The 19,528-nt window shown below is 34.2% G+C and overlaps 1 protein-coding gene across 5 annotated transcripts in view; it reads left to right on the plus strand.

The window, feature by feature from the left end:
* The window catches only part of OSBPL8 (oxysterol binding protein like 8), a 189,643-nt gene that overhangs the window by 122,490 nt on the left and 47,625 nt on the right, over positions 1-19,528 (plus strand). For all 5 annotated transcript variants that reach the window (XM_019952713.3, XM_019952714.3, XM_073788387.1 and 2 more), the window contains 4 exons: positions 9,275-9,345; positions 14,987-15,064; positions 16,878-16,979; positions 18,381-18,584. In XM_019952713.3, coding sequence (XP_019808272.2) covers positions 9,275-9,345; positions 14,987-15,064; positions 16,878-16,979; positions 18,381-18,584 — 455 coding nt within the window. The remainder of the gene's footprint in view (positions 1-9,274; positions 9,346-14,986; positions 15,065-16,877; positions 16,980-18,380; positions 18,585-19,528) is intronic.

Consider the following 19,528-nt stretch of genomic DNA (forward strand, 5'->3'; position numbering starts at 1 on the left):
ATTGATTTTGAAATACCTTTGTCAAAGAAATAATATGTTATGTATATATTGTTTGTTTATTTTTAAGTGTCCTTTCTTGTGAAGAGAAACAGTCTGAGACTATATGGGATGCTGTTGTATATGAGTGGAGAACCAGCCTTGAAGTGTATGCATAGTAAGGAAGGAAACAGATCTTATACTAAGGTCTATAAAATGAACCACTAAATCAGTTGTAATTGAGTTGTTGTTGTCTAGCTAAGGAGGTGTATTTCCAGGTTGAAAGAACTGTGATCAGAAAAAGCAGTCTAGAGGAAATAGAGAAAGTAATTGACTTAGAGTTTTTAATTTTAGTTAAGGTGTAGAGTGAGGCAAATGGATTTTAATATAAGTAGGAAAGAATTCTCTGGAGTTTTAAAGATTAGGAATAAAGAGACGACATAGTGTATCATTTTGGCTATGGGTCTTTCCTGTTAGATTTAATGATGTGGGATCATACCAGTCACTTAGTTTTAACCTAGAAAAGAAAGATATTTCCATCTGTTACTGTGATAATAAAGTTACATTTTTTTAATAAGAGAGTTTTAAGTGGAAAATACTTGTTGGTAGATTATATATTTTGAAAAGTTTAAATGTAATGAAGAGGAACTACAGCAGCTGTTTCAAAGAAACATATATTGGGGCATGCAGCATTATTAATGGTGTCCTTTTAATCTTTTCTGTTGATTGGTTTGCATTAACACTGTCTTAATGATGCATATATCCCTACTAGAGGTAAAACTTAAATGTTTGTTCTCTGCTTTAGCCGCTGGAATCCATCAGAACCGAGCGTGAAAGAATATCTTTCCTTATGAATTCTTAATCATGGCTGAAGCAAGCAGTAGATTAGATATAAATCTAGAAGCTTCAGGAAGGATAAACAGTGTTATGTGTATATCCATTTTTAAAGTAAGCAAAAACTGGAAAGGAAAGAATTGGAAGAGGTGGGAAGTGTGGCCGATACTATAAAAATGTAATGGATATGAGAAGAGGATTGCGTTTTTTGGGAAAAGAGAAACTGATCTTATTACTTCAGCCTGAATCTCTAAGTATTGATCTTGCTTTGTTTTCCTAAAGCAGCAACTCAACCCAGGGCATTACTGGTTTGATAAAAAGGTGAAACGGTGGAATAGCCTGTCTTGTTTATCAGTTCATTTTTTAAAAAAACCCCAGCAGCATGACTTAGTGCCTTTTCTGTCAGTCTCTTTCTCTATCTGTTTATTGCTGATTTGACAGTCTCTGGTCCTTCTCCTTTGCTGTTAAATGTGTGTGTCCTTTGTTTGTGCTGGTGGGTTTTGCTATATTTGGATGTGAGAGAAAAGCCTGTCATTGCCATATTCGTCTAAGTAGGCTTCTGGGTGAGCATATACATTAAATAGACTTTCTAAGCCATGAAGGAAGAGAGCTCAAAGCAACGTAGATTTTCTTCCTGTACTGTGGTTTCGCCTGTTTTATTTCCTCCACGAATTGATGGCCGAAAGCTGGTCCGGAATGCTTCATTTGGAGGATACAATGAACTTTCTCCTTCGTTGCCAGGTTTGTTTGTTTAATCTTGCATTCTTTTCTTAATTTCTTATAGATTTTTTATTAAAATAAACTAGATGTTTTAACATCTTAAAACTGCTTTTGTTTAAACAAAACAATTCTATAGTGAAAGGTTAGATTTTAGTAACTGCTGCTATATGGCTTGGCTTTTCCATATTTGCTTTTACAGTCTCTTTAAGCTTGAACTTGAAAACTAATGATTCAGTGAAGTATGAATCTTGAGTGCTGATAGCATAAATTTTTGCTTTAATTATTGAAATAAATATTATAACCCTTTGATAAAAATAAAGCCCTTTCTAGACTTCAGATAAAATTCTATAGATAAACCAATTGCAAATGAAACCCACATATTTAATATTGATACTTGTTAGACTATTTCAAGCAAAATAGTAACTATGTGAAAATTGATGTTTAGTTTAAACTTTAATAGCTTAAGTTCTGACTAACGTGAAGTTTTCTACCTAAATATAATTTTGGAAATGCCTTACTTTGTGTTGTTAGATGTGTTTGGGTATCATAAGTTTTTGCTTAAAAAATGTTATTTTTCTGATAGTATTTATTAAATGAAATTAGGCATTGACAGCTATGATTCGGACATTAAACACTTGGTCAATGAGATGTAGATGTAAGCTGATCTTTTATTGCTTGGAAAAGATTTATTGTAGCAAATATTTGGTTATAGATTTTAAAATATAAATAGTCTGTTTTGTTTTCAAAATATTAAGCTGCTACATAATCATATCTACTCTTTTAAGGTTGTATTTTTCTTTTAAAATAAAAATATTCTTTTAATACTCATGGTAAAGAAGTATTGACTGAAACTGGTGCTTCTTTTAATTGTTTTTTTGTTGTTGTTTTGCGGTACGCGAGCCTCTCACTGCTGTGGCCTGTGCCGTTGCGGAGCACAGGCTCTGGACGCGCAGGCCCAGCGGCCATGGCTCATGAGCCCAGCCGCTCCGCAGCACGTGGGATCTTTCCGGACCTGGGCATGAACCCGCGTCTCCTGCATTGGCAGGCGGACTCGCAACCACTGCGCCCTAATTGTTTATATATTTTTCTGACACACATTTTGTGAAATTCGAATTATATTTTCATTTTTCACACTAACCTTTATTCTTAGCTTTTGTGAATATTCATGCCGCTAGGCAGTATATGCATTCTTTTGAGATGATGAAACAACTTGTAGAAAGTGTTACTTGGGCAATTAAGTAAATTATTGTAAATTCACTGATTTCATTTTCTTTTCTAACAGGGTTTCCGAAAAGAATTGGAAACCATAGTCCTGAACTGTTGCCTAAGTAGCATAAGCTTTAAACAACATTCATAGTCCGTAATTTAGTCTTCTTAGTGTAGCATGATTACTATCATGCTTCTTTCTTAATGTTCTCAAAATGGTGTAAATTTTACTATTTGTCTATGTTCACAAGTGGCTCTGAAAATGCAACACACAGAAATGTTTTTAATGTTGTTAAATACTGTACTTATTTGCTTTTACAGTGTGACTTAGTTCCATTTCTGTATTTGTCTTTGTCTTCTTGATTTTCTTTTTTTAAGCCAGCAAGCTTGCTAGCACGTTTGCTGACCTTCATGCCATGAGTCTGCTTAATATAAAGAATAATCAGGTTACATTACTAAACAATAGAAAACTTCCCTGTTTAGAAATTTGGTTTTTACTTCACTAGGTAATTGAAGACAGAATTGTCAGTTTCTATTCTCAAAGAAAATATTGAAGGTCATTCTAGATAGATTTGTTTGAATGGAAAAGTAAATGGTTGGCTTTGTTTTCTAATTCTTGAAATAGAGAAAATCATATTCATAGGGATGCTTCCATATTCCTCTTAATACAACCAGCAGTTTTATTACAACCAGCCATGATAAAAAGCTTTTTAAAATATGTTTTATTTTATCAGCTAAGAAGTAGAATTAGGTACTTCAAAGAAGTGGCTTTTTATGTATTTCTTTTAAGTTAAAAGTAAAAAATATAATTTTTTCTGGGACATTTTATTGATTTATCTGACATCATTAGAGAAAGAGAGGTTCTACATTAGTGATATTTAAAGATAACTTTGTTTTACCACTTTGACCACAACCCTTTTATCATTTTAGTTTTCCTTAGGAAAATCTACCCCCCCTTTTTGTTTGTTACTTCTACCTTAAGGAATAATATTGGTATGGCCTTTTTCTTTATGATGAGTTATAAAATAGAAACGGTACCCTTTGTCCATGTACCTAGAAATTAGAATAAATAAACTTTGAACAAAGATGTTTATAGACACTCTGTGTAAGCTTTAGTACATAGATAGATCTGTTTAATATGTTTTGACTTCTCGGAGATTTTTTTCTTATACAATTTCTTGATTCTTGGCTGTATTCAGTATAGTTTATGTAGCAATTCTATATTTTGTAAATACTTATTCAATCTGCATTTGTAGATATGTGTATATAATCTCATTTTAACAAGATTAAAGCAGCATAAAACTTGCTGTATCATATCTAAACATTAATGAACCAAATTTTACTGAAGTATATAAAAAGCTTATACCTTATCAATGCTGATAACACTTGTATTCTGTTAACAAATTAGAATTAGGGGCAGAGTGCTAATTTATTCAGGAATCATAGTCCATTGAATTAGTAAGAGAAAGTAAACTCTGTTTACTACTACATTATTGGAAAATATCTTCATGACCACAGATTTAGGGGAGACTTTCTTAAGACCAAAAAGCACTAACCGTTAAAAGAATGAAATTGCTAAATTTGACAACCTTAAAATCAAGAGCTATTCATCGAGGAGACCGTGCATAGAATTAAAAGACAAGCCGTAGAATGGGGAGATATTTGTAATAAATATAACTGGCAAAGAACCAATAATTGGAAAACATTAAGAATTCCTATATAAATTAAGAAAAAGGTAGACAATGAGGTTTTTTTAATGTAGATAGACAATGAGTTGTTTTTTTTTTTAATGTGCAAAAGATCTGGGCTCTTCACAAAGAGAAAATTAAAATGGTAATTAACATGAGATAGTGCTCAATATCATTAGTAATCAGGGAGACACAAACTAAAATCTCATTGATTTACCATTGATACACACACCCAACAGATTGGCAAAGATATTAAAAATCTGTCAGTATTGATGTGTTACCATGGATATGGAGAAAGGAGAACTCACACACAGTGCTAGTGGAAAAATAAGCAAATTGGTAAACAATATGGTATTCTTAAAAGTTGAAGACCCACATATACTCTGACCTAGGAGTTCTGCTTCTAGGTTTAAACCCTAGAGATATTCATGGATATATATGTCTACTAGGATACATTTCCAAGAATATTCGTATCACCAGTGTTTGTAAGAGGGACAAACTAGAAACAGCCCAAACAATGGATGGATAAATAGTGATACAGTCATGCAGTAGGATTCTAATCAGCAATGACAATGAATGAAATACCTGCTGTGACATGCTGGTAAATAATAATTGCAAAAGTCAAGGTAGTTACCTTTGAGGGAAAGAATAGATAGATTGTGATCAAGCATGGCATGGGGCAGGTGGGGAGTAGTTCTTATGGGATGTTGACAATTCTGTATTTCTTGATTTGGGTGGCGGTTATGCAAATAATCACTGTATACATTAAATTATGCCTTTACATTTTATGCATTTTTCTGAAGGTGTGCTATATTTCACCTATTTTTAAAAGCCACTACAAGTAAAAGTAGAGTCCATTTTTATTAATTTTTGGATCAGTTTATCAAACTTTGTATTTGAAAGGATGAATAAGAATTAAACCCTTCTTTTAAGGAACTCACAGTCAAGTATGTGACATGAACATGAAAACAAATAATTGAAGTACATTGTGGTAAATATGGTAGTACAAATGTACCAAGTGCTGTGTCTCAGAGGACACAGCTAACTCTATGCCTACACAATCTAAGCAAGGCTCCCAGAAGACGTTGGCCTTGGATCTTGAGACACACCCTGGCATTCTAGAAACAGCATGAATTTGAAAGTTAGACCTAAGTTTGAATTAGCTCTGATACTTTCACTTATTGACATTTGTCAAGTTACTTAATTCCTGTGAGCCTCAATTTTTTCAGTTATATAGAATATTCCTAATATTTAGCGGGGGGCATTGTTTTAAAGATTAGAAGTAGTAAATCAAGAGCTATTCATCAAGGAGACTGTGCATAGAATTAAAAGACAAGCCATAGTCACAAGTGTCGGGCTTCCCTGGTGGCACAGTGGTTGAGAGTCCGCCTGCCGATGCAGGGGACACGGGTTCGGCCCCGGTCCGGGAGGATCCCACATGCCGCGGAGCGGCTGCGCCCTTGAGCCATGGCCACTGAGCCTGCGGCGTCCTGAGCCGGTGCTCCGCAGCAGGAGAGGCCACAACAGTGAGAGGCCTGTGTACCGCAAAAACAAAAACAACAACAACAAAAAATCACAAGTGTTCCTACAAGTGGATATTGGTTGCTTTATTGTTGTTTTCATAAATATTATTATGTTAATTATCCCCATAATTATCATCATTGTTGATGAATGAATCAGAATTAGCCCAGAGCAGGATATGTTAAAGGGATATAGATTAAGTAAGAAAGGATGTCATAGCAGGAGAGGTCTAATAAACTAGAAGAATAGGGAAGGATATCTGAATTTAAAAAATTTTTTTATTGAGGCATAACTTACACATAGTTAAGTGTACAACTTTTTGAATTTTTAGTTATGTATCGATATGTGTAACCATTTCCCAGTTCCCCAGAAGACCCTCTCATGCCCACCCCAGTCAGTTCCTCCTACAACAAAGATAAACCACTGTTCCAGCCTCTCGCACCATAGATTAGGTTTGCTAGTTCCTGATCTTTATATAAATGGAATCATATGGTATATGATATGTGCTTTTTTTTTTGATGGGGAGAGGTGGCTTTTTCTACTCATTATTCTGTTTGTTGTTTTGTGTATTGGTAATTGGTTCTTTTTCATTGCTGTGTATCATTTCATTGTGTGAATATAATGTATTCATTTATTCTACTATTAATAGTCATTTGAGTTGGCTCCAGATTTTGCTATTATGAATAAAACTGCTGTGAACATTTTTGTACCTGTCTTTTAACGAACATGGACATACTCATCTCTGTTGGGTATAGCTAGGATCAGAAGTGCTCTGTCTTAGAATATGCGTACTTTCAGCTTTAGGAGATACTGTCAAATAGTTTTCCAAAGTGACTATGCTATTTGTAGTCCCACCAGCAGTGAATAGAGTTCCGGTTGCTCTATATTCTAACCTAACCTGGATTTGGATGGTCTTAGTCCTTTTGATCTTAGCCATTTGCGTGGGGATGTAGGTTTCTATCTCATGGTAGTGGTGAGGAGGCTAGTAGGAAGAGAATTTAATACCTAATATCGCTAATAAGCAAACTTGGTAAAAAGTCATGATCTGAAACTGTTCTGCATTATTGACAATGGTCAATAATGTATTGTAGGCTTCAGGATTTTATCTATAATATCACATTTTTAGGAAATAAAGGAGTAATTTTTAAGTAATTTAAAATCCCTATACATGGAAAACAAAAGTCTAAGAATTATTTTGGCTGAGCCCTTTTTGGCTTCTAACAAATATAATACTTTCGCTGACATTTTAAGATGATTATTTTTCATGTTCTTAGGAAGCCACCTTTATCCAGTCTAAAGAAAGAGTCCTTCATGTGTTGCTTTTTGCTTTGCCTACCTTGGAATTACCCTTGAAAACTTAGTGTACAGTATGGCAATATTTTCTGTTTAAGGCTTTTGAACACTTTTATGTGGTCATTGCACTTTAAGCTACTCATTTGCTTATTTGCACTTAGCTGAAACTCAAAGTATTGGACCAGACTTAGCCTTTTGCTTTATCCGCTGTAATTTTAAATAACTTGGAAGTCATCAGGGCCAGCTTTTAAAATAATGATTTGATTTGCTAGTTTGAGGTATAGAAAATCTTTTAAAATGGGATTCATTTATTGGTCTGACATAATATACAACCTATGTTTATGAGTGCCCTTTTTTTTGTTTTTCTTGTTTAGTTTCATCTTGCTTTCGTATGTGTCCTTTTCCAACATTTGAAACTTTCTGCAAGACATATTTGCATGTTCAAAAAAAGTCTGTTCAGATTTGTAACTTCCACTTTGTTTTAACTTACTGTTCTGTTTTTAAAATAATATGTGAATGTATACACAGTGAAGTGGGCATTTTTCTTAGTCTAATAAATGGATTGACCTAGATTGAGCTGAAACCAAAACCAAACTAGAGAAATTTAAGTAAAATTCAGTTCTTAGGAGAATAAAGAAAAACATCATCTTTTTTCCATTCATAATATATACTTTTAGAAAGTCTTTGTTCTCTTGTACATCTATTTACAAGATCATTGAAATAATTTGTGTTAATTCATTAGAATTAAGAATTACTTATTACAAAATGTTTATTACTCTAAATAAATATTTTAGAATTTTTAAACTGAATTATGTAAGTTTGGTTTGCTTTACGCTAAAGTTTCAAATCCTGGTAAGTTTTCCTTTAAAATTCCATGTTAGATTTATGAAACAGGTTTCTTTTTTTCCCTCCTTGGTTTTAGGATTGCCTGATCTTTCTGCTTACCAGAGATGGAAAAAAAAAAAGAAAAAGATTCCTTCTTCATATTACAAAAAAAAAAAAATCAGCAAAATCTCTGAATTAAGAAAATGGAATGGATTTGTTTTAGCTAATATAAATCAAATACAGAATAAATGGTCTCATTGATATGCTAGAAATGATTTTTAAATGCTTCAGGCACTGATACTGATAACTTTATAAATGCTGCTTTATGAATGATTATATTTTTATATAGGCTTTTATTGGACTCAGAACAAATAGTTGTAGGGAAGAGTTAATATTACTTGTCCTCAAAAGTAGAAAGAACTTCATTAAAATGAGTACTGCCCCTCTTATGCCTGCCACACAAATCTCAGCATTAACGTTTCTCTAATTGTACCCTTACAACATTAACTTGTTAATTGCTTTTGATAGTGCTCTATTAATGTGTTACATGGTAGGAAAGATGTGTGCATATATCCCAGTGCACTCATGTTTTAGATTTATCCTTTTAGAATTTATATAACAATAGTCAGTGACAATGATAATATTAAGGGTCAATGTTAATTGAATACATACTGTCTGCAACTACTATGCTAATTGCTTTCTATGCATGCTCATTTAATTCTCACAATAAACACATTATTAGATTTTTTTTAAAGTCTGTCCTTCAATTCAGATTTATTTCCCTAGTATTCTTTTATCACCCATTCTGGAGTTGTTTTCCAGTTTGGCAAGAGGTGTGAAAAGTATGTTGGGTTGGTTCTTTGTTAGAAAACAGCTAACTGAAATAAAAATTCCATGAGTCCTGAATTCATGCCAAGTGAATGAGCAGAGAAAAGAGATATTTAGCTTACGTTGATGGGTTCAGGGAAAGACACCAGTGCCTCTGTAAGTCTTGATTTATTCTAAAGAATTACTATTAGTGACATGATCCCTTAGTAGTCTTTAAACTATAATAGTTTAAAACTGTATGTTGAGTCTAGGCTTCTTGCACTGATGTATATCAAATATTGTATAGTGTATATTTGAAATTGAATAACTTATGTGCATTTGCTTTTTAATGCCTATATGTGTTCAAATGTGGTGATACTGAAATAATGACTATGTTTTTAAAGGGTTTGAAAGAGGAAAGGAAGACATTTCTCAAAACAAAGATGAATCTTCCCTTTCTATGTCAAAGAGCAAGGTAAGCATATTGTTGTCCTCAAATATGTGATCACAACATTTTTCTAATATTTAAGACGAGTGAACTAACACTGAAATCCTATCAGATTTTTGTGGGATGTTTTCATGTTGGTATATCTAAACCAGGTAGTATATATGAAAAAAGGAAAGTTCCCCTGGGGCTGATTTAGGTTCTGTTGGTTACTTGGAAATATAGCCTATTGGTAACCAAGGTTCTCTCCTGAGTGATATTGTTCTGGTATGTCTGCTATAGCAGTATATCTCAGACTGAAGTCTGAGGGTTCCATGTAGAGAATAGAGATAGTCAGGGTTCATTGGGTTTTTTTGTTTTGTTTTGTTTTTTAATTTCTAAGTGTTTTGGGCTCATTCAAATGACAATCAAAACACGTACAGTTTACCAGTTAAAGGCCAAACATCTCTTGCTATAATAGTGTGCAATTGAAAGGCACTTTCTTAGAATAAGACATAGTTCCCTAAATTAGTAATTTTCAAATGAGATACTTGTACATATTCTTAAGTCTGTTGAGAATTTTTTCTTTAAGAGTACTATTCAAATTTGAAAAGTATTGTATGTTGCATTGACTTTCCTATGGGTTTGTAATTCACTAGATTTTCTATAATTCGTCAATGGGTTTGACTTTTGACGGTTATTATTTCTGGTCAGGTTTAGTAGCAGGAGAAGCTTTTATGTTTGTGGAATCAAACTTCAATGACTGTAAGAAAATCTATATCTTTTTTTTAAAAAAATTATTTATTTATTTATGGCTGCATTGGGTCTTTGTTGCTGCACGCAGGCTTTCTCTAGTTGCGGTGAGCGGGGGCTGCTCTTCGTTGCGGTGCGTGGGCTTCTCCTTGCGGTGTCTTCTCTTGTTGCAGAGCACAGGATCTAGGCACGTGGGCTTCAGTAGTTGTGGCTCATGGGCTCAGTAGTTGTGGCTCGCAGGCTCTAGAGTGCAGGCTCAGTAGTTGTGGCACACGGGCTTAGTTGCTCTGCGACATGTGGGATCTTCCCAGACCAGGGCTCGAACCCGTGTCCCCTGTACTGGCAGGCAGATTCTTAACCACTGTGCCACCAGGGAAGTCCGAAAATCTATTTCTTAAGCTAGTAAATTCTCTGCTATTCTCAGCAGTAGGCTTGGCTTGTAAAACCCTACATATTTTGTTCCTGTTCTTGTGAGTGATTGAGAGAATTCCATGATATATTTTTTATCATATTCCGTGATATGCTTTACACAGATTTTATTCACACTTAACTTTTCAAGTATTCATTACATAAAGGTCCATCCTGTACTTATATGTATATAAGTACATAAGGTGAAAATTTAGTAGGACTTTGTATGTATATAACATATGCATGAGAAATACCTTTATTGTTTTATATGAGATGCATAATGAGGAGATGATTTATCTTGGTTCTGCCATGGTTAGAAATACAACGAAATTTATGGAATTTTCAAAACCTATTTTCAAGCAGTTAGTACCAGAATTGGTGAGTGTATAGAATAGTGGTATTCCTACTCAGAACCCTAAACTCCAGATCTACCTACCACAGCCATCTACGTGTAGTCTCTGAATGGGAGGGTGAGGGAGGGGCTGGAGGGGTAGGGAGGGCAGGGAGCCTGAAAAGCAAGTTTACATACCTTAATGAAACACTGTGCATCAATAAATAAAAGGAAACACAGGCTGCACCTTGAGTACAATAGCACCTAGTTGTGTATGAACCTTAAATTAAAATTAATTAAAATTAAATAAAATTAGAAATTTGGTTCCTCATTTACACTAGCCACATCTCAATGGCTCACTAGCCACATATAGCTAGTGGCTACCATATTGGACTACTCAGATATAGAATATTTCTGTTATTCAGAAAGTTCTACTGCACAGCAAGCATTCACTGCTTTAGGGTCAAAAAAGTGAGTTTGAATCTTGACTGTCATATAATACCTGTGACTTCTTAGATGCTAATTATAATGACATTAATAGCTACTTTGTACTAAGAGCTTGCTAAGTGTCCTTTTAACTCTCTTAAGGATACTAGAAGACAGGTATTATTGGCCCCATTTTATTAGTGAACAAACCGAAGCTTAGAGAAGTTAAATAACTCTCAAGGGTCAAAATGGTAGAGCTAGAATTCAAAGTGGCTTCAATTTTCTTATCTGTACAAAAGAGGTAAGATCTAACTCTCAGATTGTGATGCTGTAAGTGCCTCATGAAGTACTTGATTAATAATAGGTGTTTGAGAATTCGTTTTTCTTACTTTGAATAAAGAACTACAGTGAATGAATAGGCTTCTTGACGTGGTAACTATTTGGTGTAAGTAAAATTGTACTCATTCTGTTATTTTCCAAGAGCTGAATCTTATTGATTCTATCTTACCTTAGATTTAATCTTGGTTTATTCTGTTAGCTTAAGAGATACATAGTCACTAGTTTGTCCTTATATATTTTAACATATATTCCACTCTTTTGTTTTTCAGAACAATCCTAAAATTTATACATTTATCATCAAACCTTATTCTCATGGAATTCTGAAGATTTTGTTCTTACCTAAGTAACTTTGGGAAGCAAAATCTTGTTATTCCTTCTATGATCGATCTGCATAACTGAGACCATTAAATAATTTTAACCTTATACTTGTATGAATTTGATGCAGAAAGTATCAGTACTGTCATTTTGGTCACTGAATTTACGGTATCCTTCTTCCCCCCAACCCCCACCATTTTAAAAATAAAGGCAGTTCCTGTTTCTCAGGCATCCTGTAAATGAGTGAATTGGAGAAATCAGTTAATCAGATCATCCCATCTTCCTTTTAGCATTTTTAAATAAATTTTTAACTGTCCATCTCAATGAAAGGAATTGCCAGCATGAATAATATTTCTAGTGGGATAAAAGGAATGCTATTACAAGGATAAGGGGTTTCTGAGCTGAGATCTTGACTTGATTCTCCAGCCATCAGTCTGCTTAGCTGTAGGTTTGCTAAATCATCTACCTCTTGCTGTAAAAAATATATTTCCTTGGACATTTAAAAAAAAAAAAACTTTCCAAATCAAAATATCTGATAGAGTCATAGTAACTTATCATTATTGTTATTATTCCTTATATCTGCAGTATTTTATAGTTTTCAAAGCAAGTCGAAAGTGTTCTCATATGTTAATGTTCCATTTATCTAAAGGTCATATTTTTGTCAACACTTGCAATCTAGAGGATAGTCACAAACCTGAAACACAGTATACCAAGTACTGTGTTAAACACATCATGCACACTACCTCATTTACCCCTCAAAGCAACCCTATGACTTGGTAGGAATATCCTTATTTTATAAATGAGCAACTAAGACTGGAAGAGATTGAATAACTTCCCATAGTTGCACAGCCCATAAGGTATCATCATTAAAATAGTGGTCAGTAAGTTTATAAAAGGAGGAAACTTAGTTTAGTAAAATATTTCCAACAAAAAAACAGTTTATGATTCTTGGTATTTAAAAGGTAACTTGTTGATTCAGAAAACTTTGGTAGTATTTCATTGAAAAGACTATAGAACTTGGTCACTAGATCCTTTTTTTCTTTTTTCAGAACTAGCTACACAGTATGGCAAGGATTCCTTGAAGTATGTGTGCTGTAATCTACCAAGCTCATGTGACAGCCATCTGGCCTGCTGGTCCCTTATATACTAGAATCGTTTAGGAATCTCCAAGCCAGATCTTGTCATGTCTAGGGAAATAGATTTCCTGTTGTTCGTAAAGATAAGTCTTAAATTTGAGTCTAAGATTCTATATGAACAGTTTTAAAAGGTGAGAAATAAATGTGATGAGATGGCTAAGAGCATGAGACTGAGAATTAGGCACACCAGAGTACAAATCCCAGATCGTCTACTTATGACTCTGTGACTTTAGGAAGTTATTTAATCTGTTAGTCTTAGTTTCTTTATTAGCAAAAGGAGGAACTACAACTATCTCATAAGGTTGCTTTGAGGATTAAATGAAGCAGAACATATAAAGTACTTATATAGTACTTGGTAAAGAGTTAAACAGTCATTCATTTTCATTAACTTTTAAGCTAATATTATTAGTATTCTTCACTTAATAGTATCTAAAAAGTACATTATAATACACATTTTCCTATTAAGCTGTGGGAAATAGAAACCATTATATTCCTCTGACAGTAGCCATGTCATCTTTGAGTTTCCAGTGGCAAGGAGAGGACAGAGACCTGTTTGGCTTGAGAACTTTTGTGGAATGGTTTTAGTATCACAATATATCCTATCATCATGGGAGTAAGCAATATGATGTTTCAAGGCCAGTTCTCAAAGGAGTAACTTCAACAAAAATTTAATTAGGTTAATCCCCACCTTCTACATTGAGTGTAGTTTGCAGTTCCTTTCCAGTTCAGCCAGTTATTACCATCAACATAATAATTCGTATTTTGTACTAAGTAGTGGAGGCATTTTTAGGAGAGATGAGCTGCAAATGCTAGTTTCATTTTCATTTTATTAATTCCAAAGGTATTTATTGAGCCCTTCCTTTTCCGCAGGTGATAGCTGGCTATAATTGATGAATAAACATGGTCCCTGTCCTCATGGATCTTAAAATTTAGTGAGGGAGTTTGTACCCAAAGTTTTTCATCCTTGATCACATCTAGTGATATTATGTAGATCTGGCCATTAAACACTTGAAAGCTACCATTTGGATCAAGCCCCATATACTTTCCTGGCACTGGGAGTAATGCTACAAACTTTAAGTACCTTCTCCCATGTCTAACAATAGGTAAAAATGAAAATCACAGAACAGTGAAGGAATATGTTTAATTTAATTGTTCCAGGATTTATAGAAGCAGCTTTTAGTTCTATATTCTTCTACTCTGGTGGAAGAAAGTAGTCTCCTTGAAAGAGTGCTGGATTAGGAGACCCGGGTTCTGATCCCTGCTGTTGATTGATTGTTTAGAAAATCAACGTCCCTGAGCCTCCCTTTCATGATTTGTAAAATGGAGATAAAACCACTTGTTAGGCCTATTTTTCAAGGTTCTTATGAGGATCAAATTGAAATATCAAGTATAAACAAAGTCTGGAAACAAGTTTAAGACATTAGTAATAATTTAGGGGCACTGGATAGTTAGGAAGAAGTAGGTGCTAGGAATATTGATTTTTAAACACTGTACAACTTAGGGTGTTTCATTACTTGTTTCTGAAGATGTTTGTATTTATCCCCTTTGGAGAAGGAGTAGCAACAGGGCAATGTGTACAGCAACTTGCTAGAAGATTTTTGTTTTTTAGAATATTTCAACTTAAAAAATTACACTGCTTTGGATACATTTGTCCTAAGAATAAGTAAATAATTGTATTTTTCAGAAATACCCTGAAAAATATAAGGCAGAGATTTATAAATGATCTTATTTAACCTCACATTGTAAATTAATTTATTGATAAGTTTTTATTTTTGTGGCTTTAATGTGGATTAGTTTTCAAACCCAAATACTGTAAAGGGAAAATCAGTATTTGAAAATTGACATTTGCCTAAATCACAGCAATGAATGGGAAGAATGTCACAAACATAGTTTTAACATTAGTTTTTATGTGCCATATGTGTGTGTAGAATAAGTGGCGATTTTAATTATTATTTCTCTTTTCTTCATTTCCATGTGATTTCAGTCTGAATCTAAACTTTATAATGGCTCGGAGAAGGATAGTTCAGCTTCAAGCAAGCTTACAAAAAAAGAATCTCTCAAGGTTAGTTTCCACAGTTATGAAATAAGATAAAGAAATAAGTATTTGTAATCCTAAAGGAAGAAAAAAAATATTAATGTTTGTATGGCATGCTGGAGTCAACTGAAAAGACTCTTTGATGACTGTCCCAGTGCTACTCTGGCCCTCACCTGGGGTGCGGGTGCTGAGGACTGGATATCTCTGCACAGCTGTACTTGAGTCAAGCACGCCACTGCGTTATAGAACATAACGGGAAGCTCTGCTGCCCTTTGAAATTTGAGTTTACTAACTGCTAGATCATGGGCTGAATTTGGCCCACAGGTAATATATATTTTGTTTGACCTACACAGTGTTTTAAAAATTTGAGCCAACAATTACAAGTCCAGATTTCCAGCTTCTCCTAAGAAATAGGTTATACTGGGCCTGCCTTCCAGAATGGCCACAGATCCTGGAGTTTAAGGAACACATGCTTTCCAATTGATTCTTGATTCCCATATAGTCTGTTTTGCCCCTCTTTTTTTCCATATCTGATCCTATACGTATCTGCATTTACAGTCCTATATGAAATCTGTTAATTCAGATATGCATATTAACAAAGACCAAAGTGAAAACTTTTTGACTGTATAATTATTAAAATTTCTTGTGTGTATGTAGTCTCTTCACCATTAAATGCAACTAGGAAAATTTTGTGTTTTAGTTTATAAAAAGTCACTGATAGGTTATCTTCTCCCCTTTGTGAACAACAACAAAGCAATAAATAATAAGATTGCTTTACTGCTACTTTCCCAAATTATCTCAGGAGTGACTTATGAAGGGTAAAACTTTGATAATTTGAATGAATTAGTTTCAATGTTGTAGTTTCTTAGTTATTTATATGTTATATATTAGTGTCAGAAAAGAGAGAAAAATTGCCAGTCCTAAATAACTACAGCATTGTTTGTGATATGAAAAACTGACAACAGAGTAGATTTCCATCAGTAAGAGAATATGTTAAGAAAAATTATAGAAGTAGTATAGCATGGTGCTTAAAAGCATGTGTTTTAGAGCCAGGCTGCCTCTATTTGAATTCTGCCTCCATGAATTACTAACTATGTGATCCTGGGCAATTTACTCTCTGTGCCTCAGTTTTCTCATCTGTAAAATAAGGATAATGATAGTCCTACTTCCCAAGGTTATTGTGAGTATTAAATGAGGTAATACATGTAAAGTGCTTACAACAGTGACTGGTACGCAGAATGTGTCTCGTAAATGTTACCTCTTATTATTTTATTCATACTAGGAATCCTATGTAGCAGTTAAAAGAATGAGGTAGACATGGAATGGAAAGAGAATTGAAATGCTCCAAAAAATATTGAATAGGAGAACCTTTTTTATGTGTTTAAAAAAACAAAAACAAACACAAAAGTATATTTCTGTAGGTTGTGTACATAGAAGAGGCCTGAAAGGATAGTGTTTTCCTGAAGGTTAACAGTGATCAATTCTGAGAATCGGAATAGGAGAGGGTATAATAAAAACGGCTTTTAGCTTTGTGTTGTTTGAAATTTTTACCATGAGTTTGTATTCATGTACTGTGTAATTTTAAAAACGTAAAATTCTTTAAAAATATACAGAGAATTGGACTAGTGATCAGAAAAACTAGATTCTAACCTTGCTTTTCTAAAAATTTCTACCAGCTCTTAAAAAAAAAAGGTCTGTCCTAAGATGCTAGAATTCTAAAAGAGGTTTAGAATTTTATTCTAGAGTGTAAATTTTTTTACATACTATGGAGCTAAAAAATTGGAGAGAAATTGCCTATTTCTAATGAATTTTTAATTTTTCTATTATTTCTGTAAAATAGGTACAAAAGAAAAATTACCGAGAAGAAAAGAAAAGAGCCACAAAGGAGTTACTCAGTACAATCACAGATCCCTCTGTTATTGTTATGGCTGATTGGTTGAAGGTCAGTTTGTATTGACTCTTGAATTCAAATGCTGGATATTTACCAACTGGAATAGGAAAGCCCAGAGTGCACCTAAAAGCCTGCAAGACAAAAACATCTCCTAGGTTGATTGTTTTTCACTGATGAAGAAACTGTTGATTGTATCCCGGAGGATCTATGTTCCAGTCTTAATGGAGAGAAGAAACCTTAATGTTGTCTCTCTTGACATCAAGTAACATCAAATATGGATAGCAGTTCTTTTAAAAAGGCGTTTTGATTTGTGTGACATGATATAGTCTAATCCAGGGGTCCCCAACCCCCAGACCACGGACCAATACCGGTCCGCGGCCTGTTTGGAACCGGGCCGCACAGCAGGAGGTGAGCGGCGGACGAGCGAGCGAAACTTCATCTGCCGCTCCCCATCGCTTGTGTTACCATCTGAACCATCCCCCCTCTTTGTGGAAAAATTGTCTTCCACGAAACCGGTCCCTGGTGACAGAAAGTTTGGGGACCGCTGGTCTCATTGATGTCCTGTAAAGAAATATTTTGTTTGCTGTTCAAATTATCATTTAGTATTATTGTAGACTTGGTATATTTGCATTTTGGAGAAGATATGAGTCAAATTTAGTGTAAAAGTTACCATTTGAAAAGCATTAATTTGCAGAACAACATACATATTGCTATTTCTATTCCTTATTCTTTTAGCCTCTGGTTATTTCCACTTACTTTTATTTCCTGTCATCTTAGTCACTCTATCCTCTTTATCATTCTTATCTGTAGGATATTTGGTAGGAATATTTTAGCCTAATACTAACTTTGAGAATGGTCTTGTAAGACCCTGACTCCCAGGAAGTTTTAGTACCTGGCTTTCACCTAAAAATCACCCCAGCAGTGAAAGCTTTTCACCTTCCCCAAGGATAGGTACAACCTCCAAACTAAAATCCTTATGGGATCTGTCATGGAAGTTTTCTTACTAAAACAAAAGTCTAGTGATAGTTTCCTTGATAGTTCAAGTAATATGGGGGTCTTCTTCGATATTATTCTGAAAACACCTTCTGACTTATATTGGCTCTACTTACTAAGTCTTTAAGCTCCATATCCTATACTAGGAAAGTATATTTTAATGGCCCCTGACCTGGCCAGGAAGGCTAGGAAAACCATTCTACTTGGTACATTGTTTTGAAATTGTTGATGCAGTCTCCCACTAGAATTTAAGTTCCTCAGAAGCAGGAGTCATGCTGTTTTCACATTTATTTCCAGTGCTTGCTATTTAGTAGCTTAACAAACATACACCTAGTGAATTTAAAGTGTACACTTTATGGAAATTTTAGATTAAAATACCCTATTTGCCTCTATTTGGTTAGTGTCTTGTGGAGCAGAGAAACAAAGGTTTATTTCTTAAATAAACTTATATTTTTGTAGATTCGTGGTACTCTAAAGAGCTGGACCAAATTGTGGTGTGTGTTGAAACCTGGTGTGCTACTGATCTATAAAACCCAAAAAAATGGTCAATGGGTAGGAACAGTTCTTCTGAATGCCTGTGAGATCATTGAGCGTCCATCAAAAAAGGATGGCTTTTGTTTTAAACTTTTCCATCCTTTGGAGCAGTCCATTTGGGCAGTGAAGGTAAGTAAGCACTTGTTATATAGGTGAGAGGTAAAGATGACAATCTATAAGTAGAACTGAGATAAATCAATGAATGATTAATGATTGCTGTCCTCTGCCAGAACTTATAAATTTGTTTTTGTCTTCAATCACATTATTCCTCTTTCTGTTTCTACCCACGATGAAATGTGCACCAAAATGCTTAGTTTACCTTTAAGATCTAAGTTAAAAATTTCTCCAGAAAATGCTTCCCAAATTTATATTGTACCTTATTATCTCTTGTCTGTAGGGATTGTTTGTACTGTTCTTTTACTTTGCAATTACCAGCTTTGCTTTGTAATATTGTATCCTGTTTACTGTGAGTGTTCTTCTCTTTATCAAATTGTCAGACTCCCTAGAACAGAAGCTGCCATTTATTTTGGTGGTCTTTCCTGTAGTGATGTAGATATGTGATAGGAAGCCTATAAGCAGAAGCAGTCCTACATATTTTTGAGAGGTAGCTTTCTTTGAAGATGGAGCTCTAATGCTTTTATAACTAAAAAGCATTACCGTGGTCACTCCTTGTTTTAAAAACAAACAATCAAGAAAATAGAAATGCTCTATTTGATAGACTATTATACTAAGGAATTCTACAAACAGTAGACAGGCAGTACATGCTAACTGAATAAATGAGTCTAGCTTAAGTTTTTACAAAGGGATCATTGTTTTAGTTTCTAAAGTCAATTACACTTGAATAAAGGTTTTGGGACTCCTCCTTTAGGTAAACAACCTAATTGAGATTAGAACTAAATGTAGCTTCAGCTTTTTAATTTGTTGGGTATTGCTTAATTAGGCAATATACAGACACCTAGGAAAAGACCTGGGCTTTTAACCTTTATTTCAGTAGTGTGGAATCATAGCAGGAATAAATTTAGGATTACAGAGTTAGTTTTATTCTGAGATTATATACTTCCCACAGGGGAAAG

The sequence above is a fragment of the Tursiops truncatus genome, chromosome 11, assembly GCF_011762595.2.
Source record: "Tursiops truncatus isolate mTurTru1 chromosome 11, mTurTru1.mat.Y, whole genome shotgun sequence".
Classification (NCBI taxonomy): domain Eukaryota; kingdom Metazoa; phylum Chordata; class Mammalia; order Artiodactyla; family Delphinidae; genus Tursiops; species Tursiops truncatus.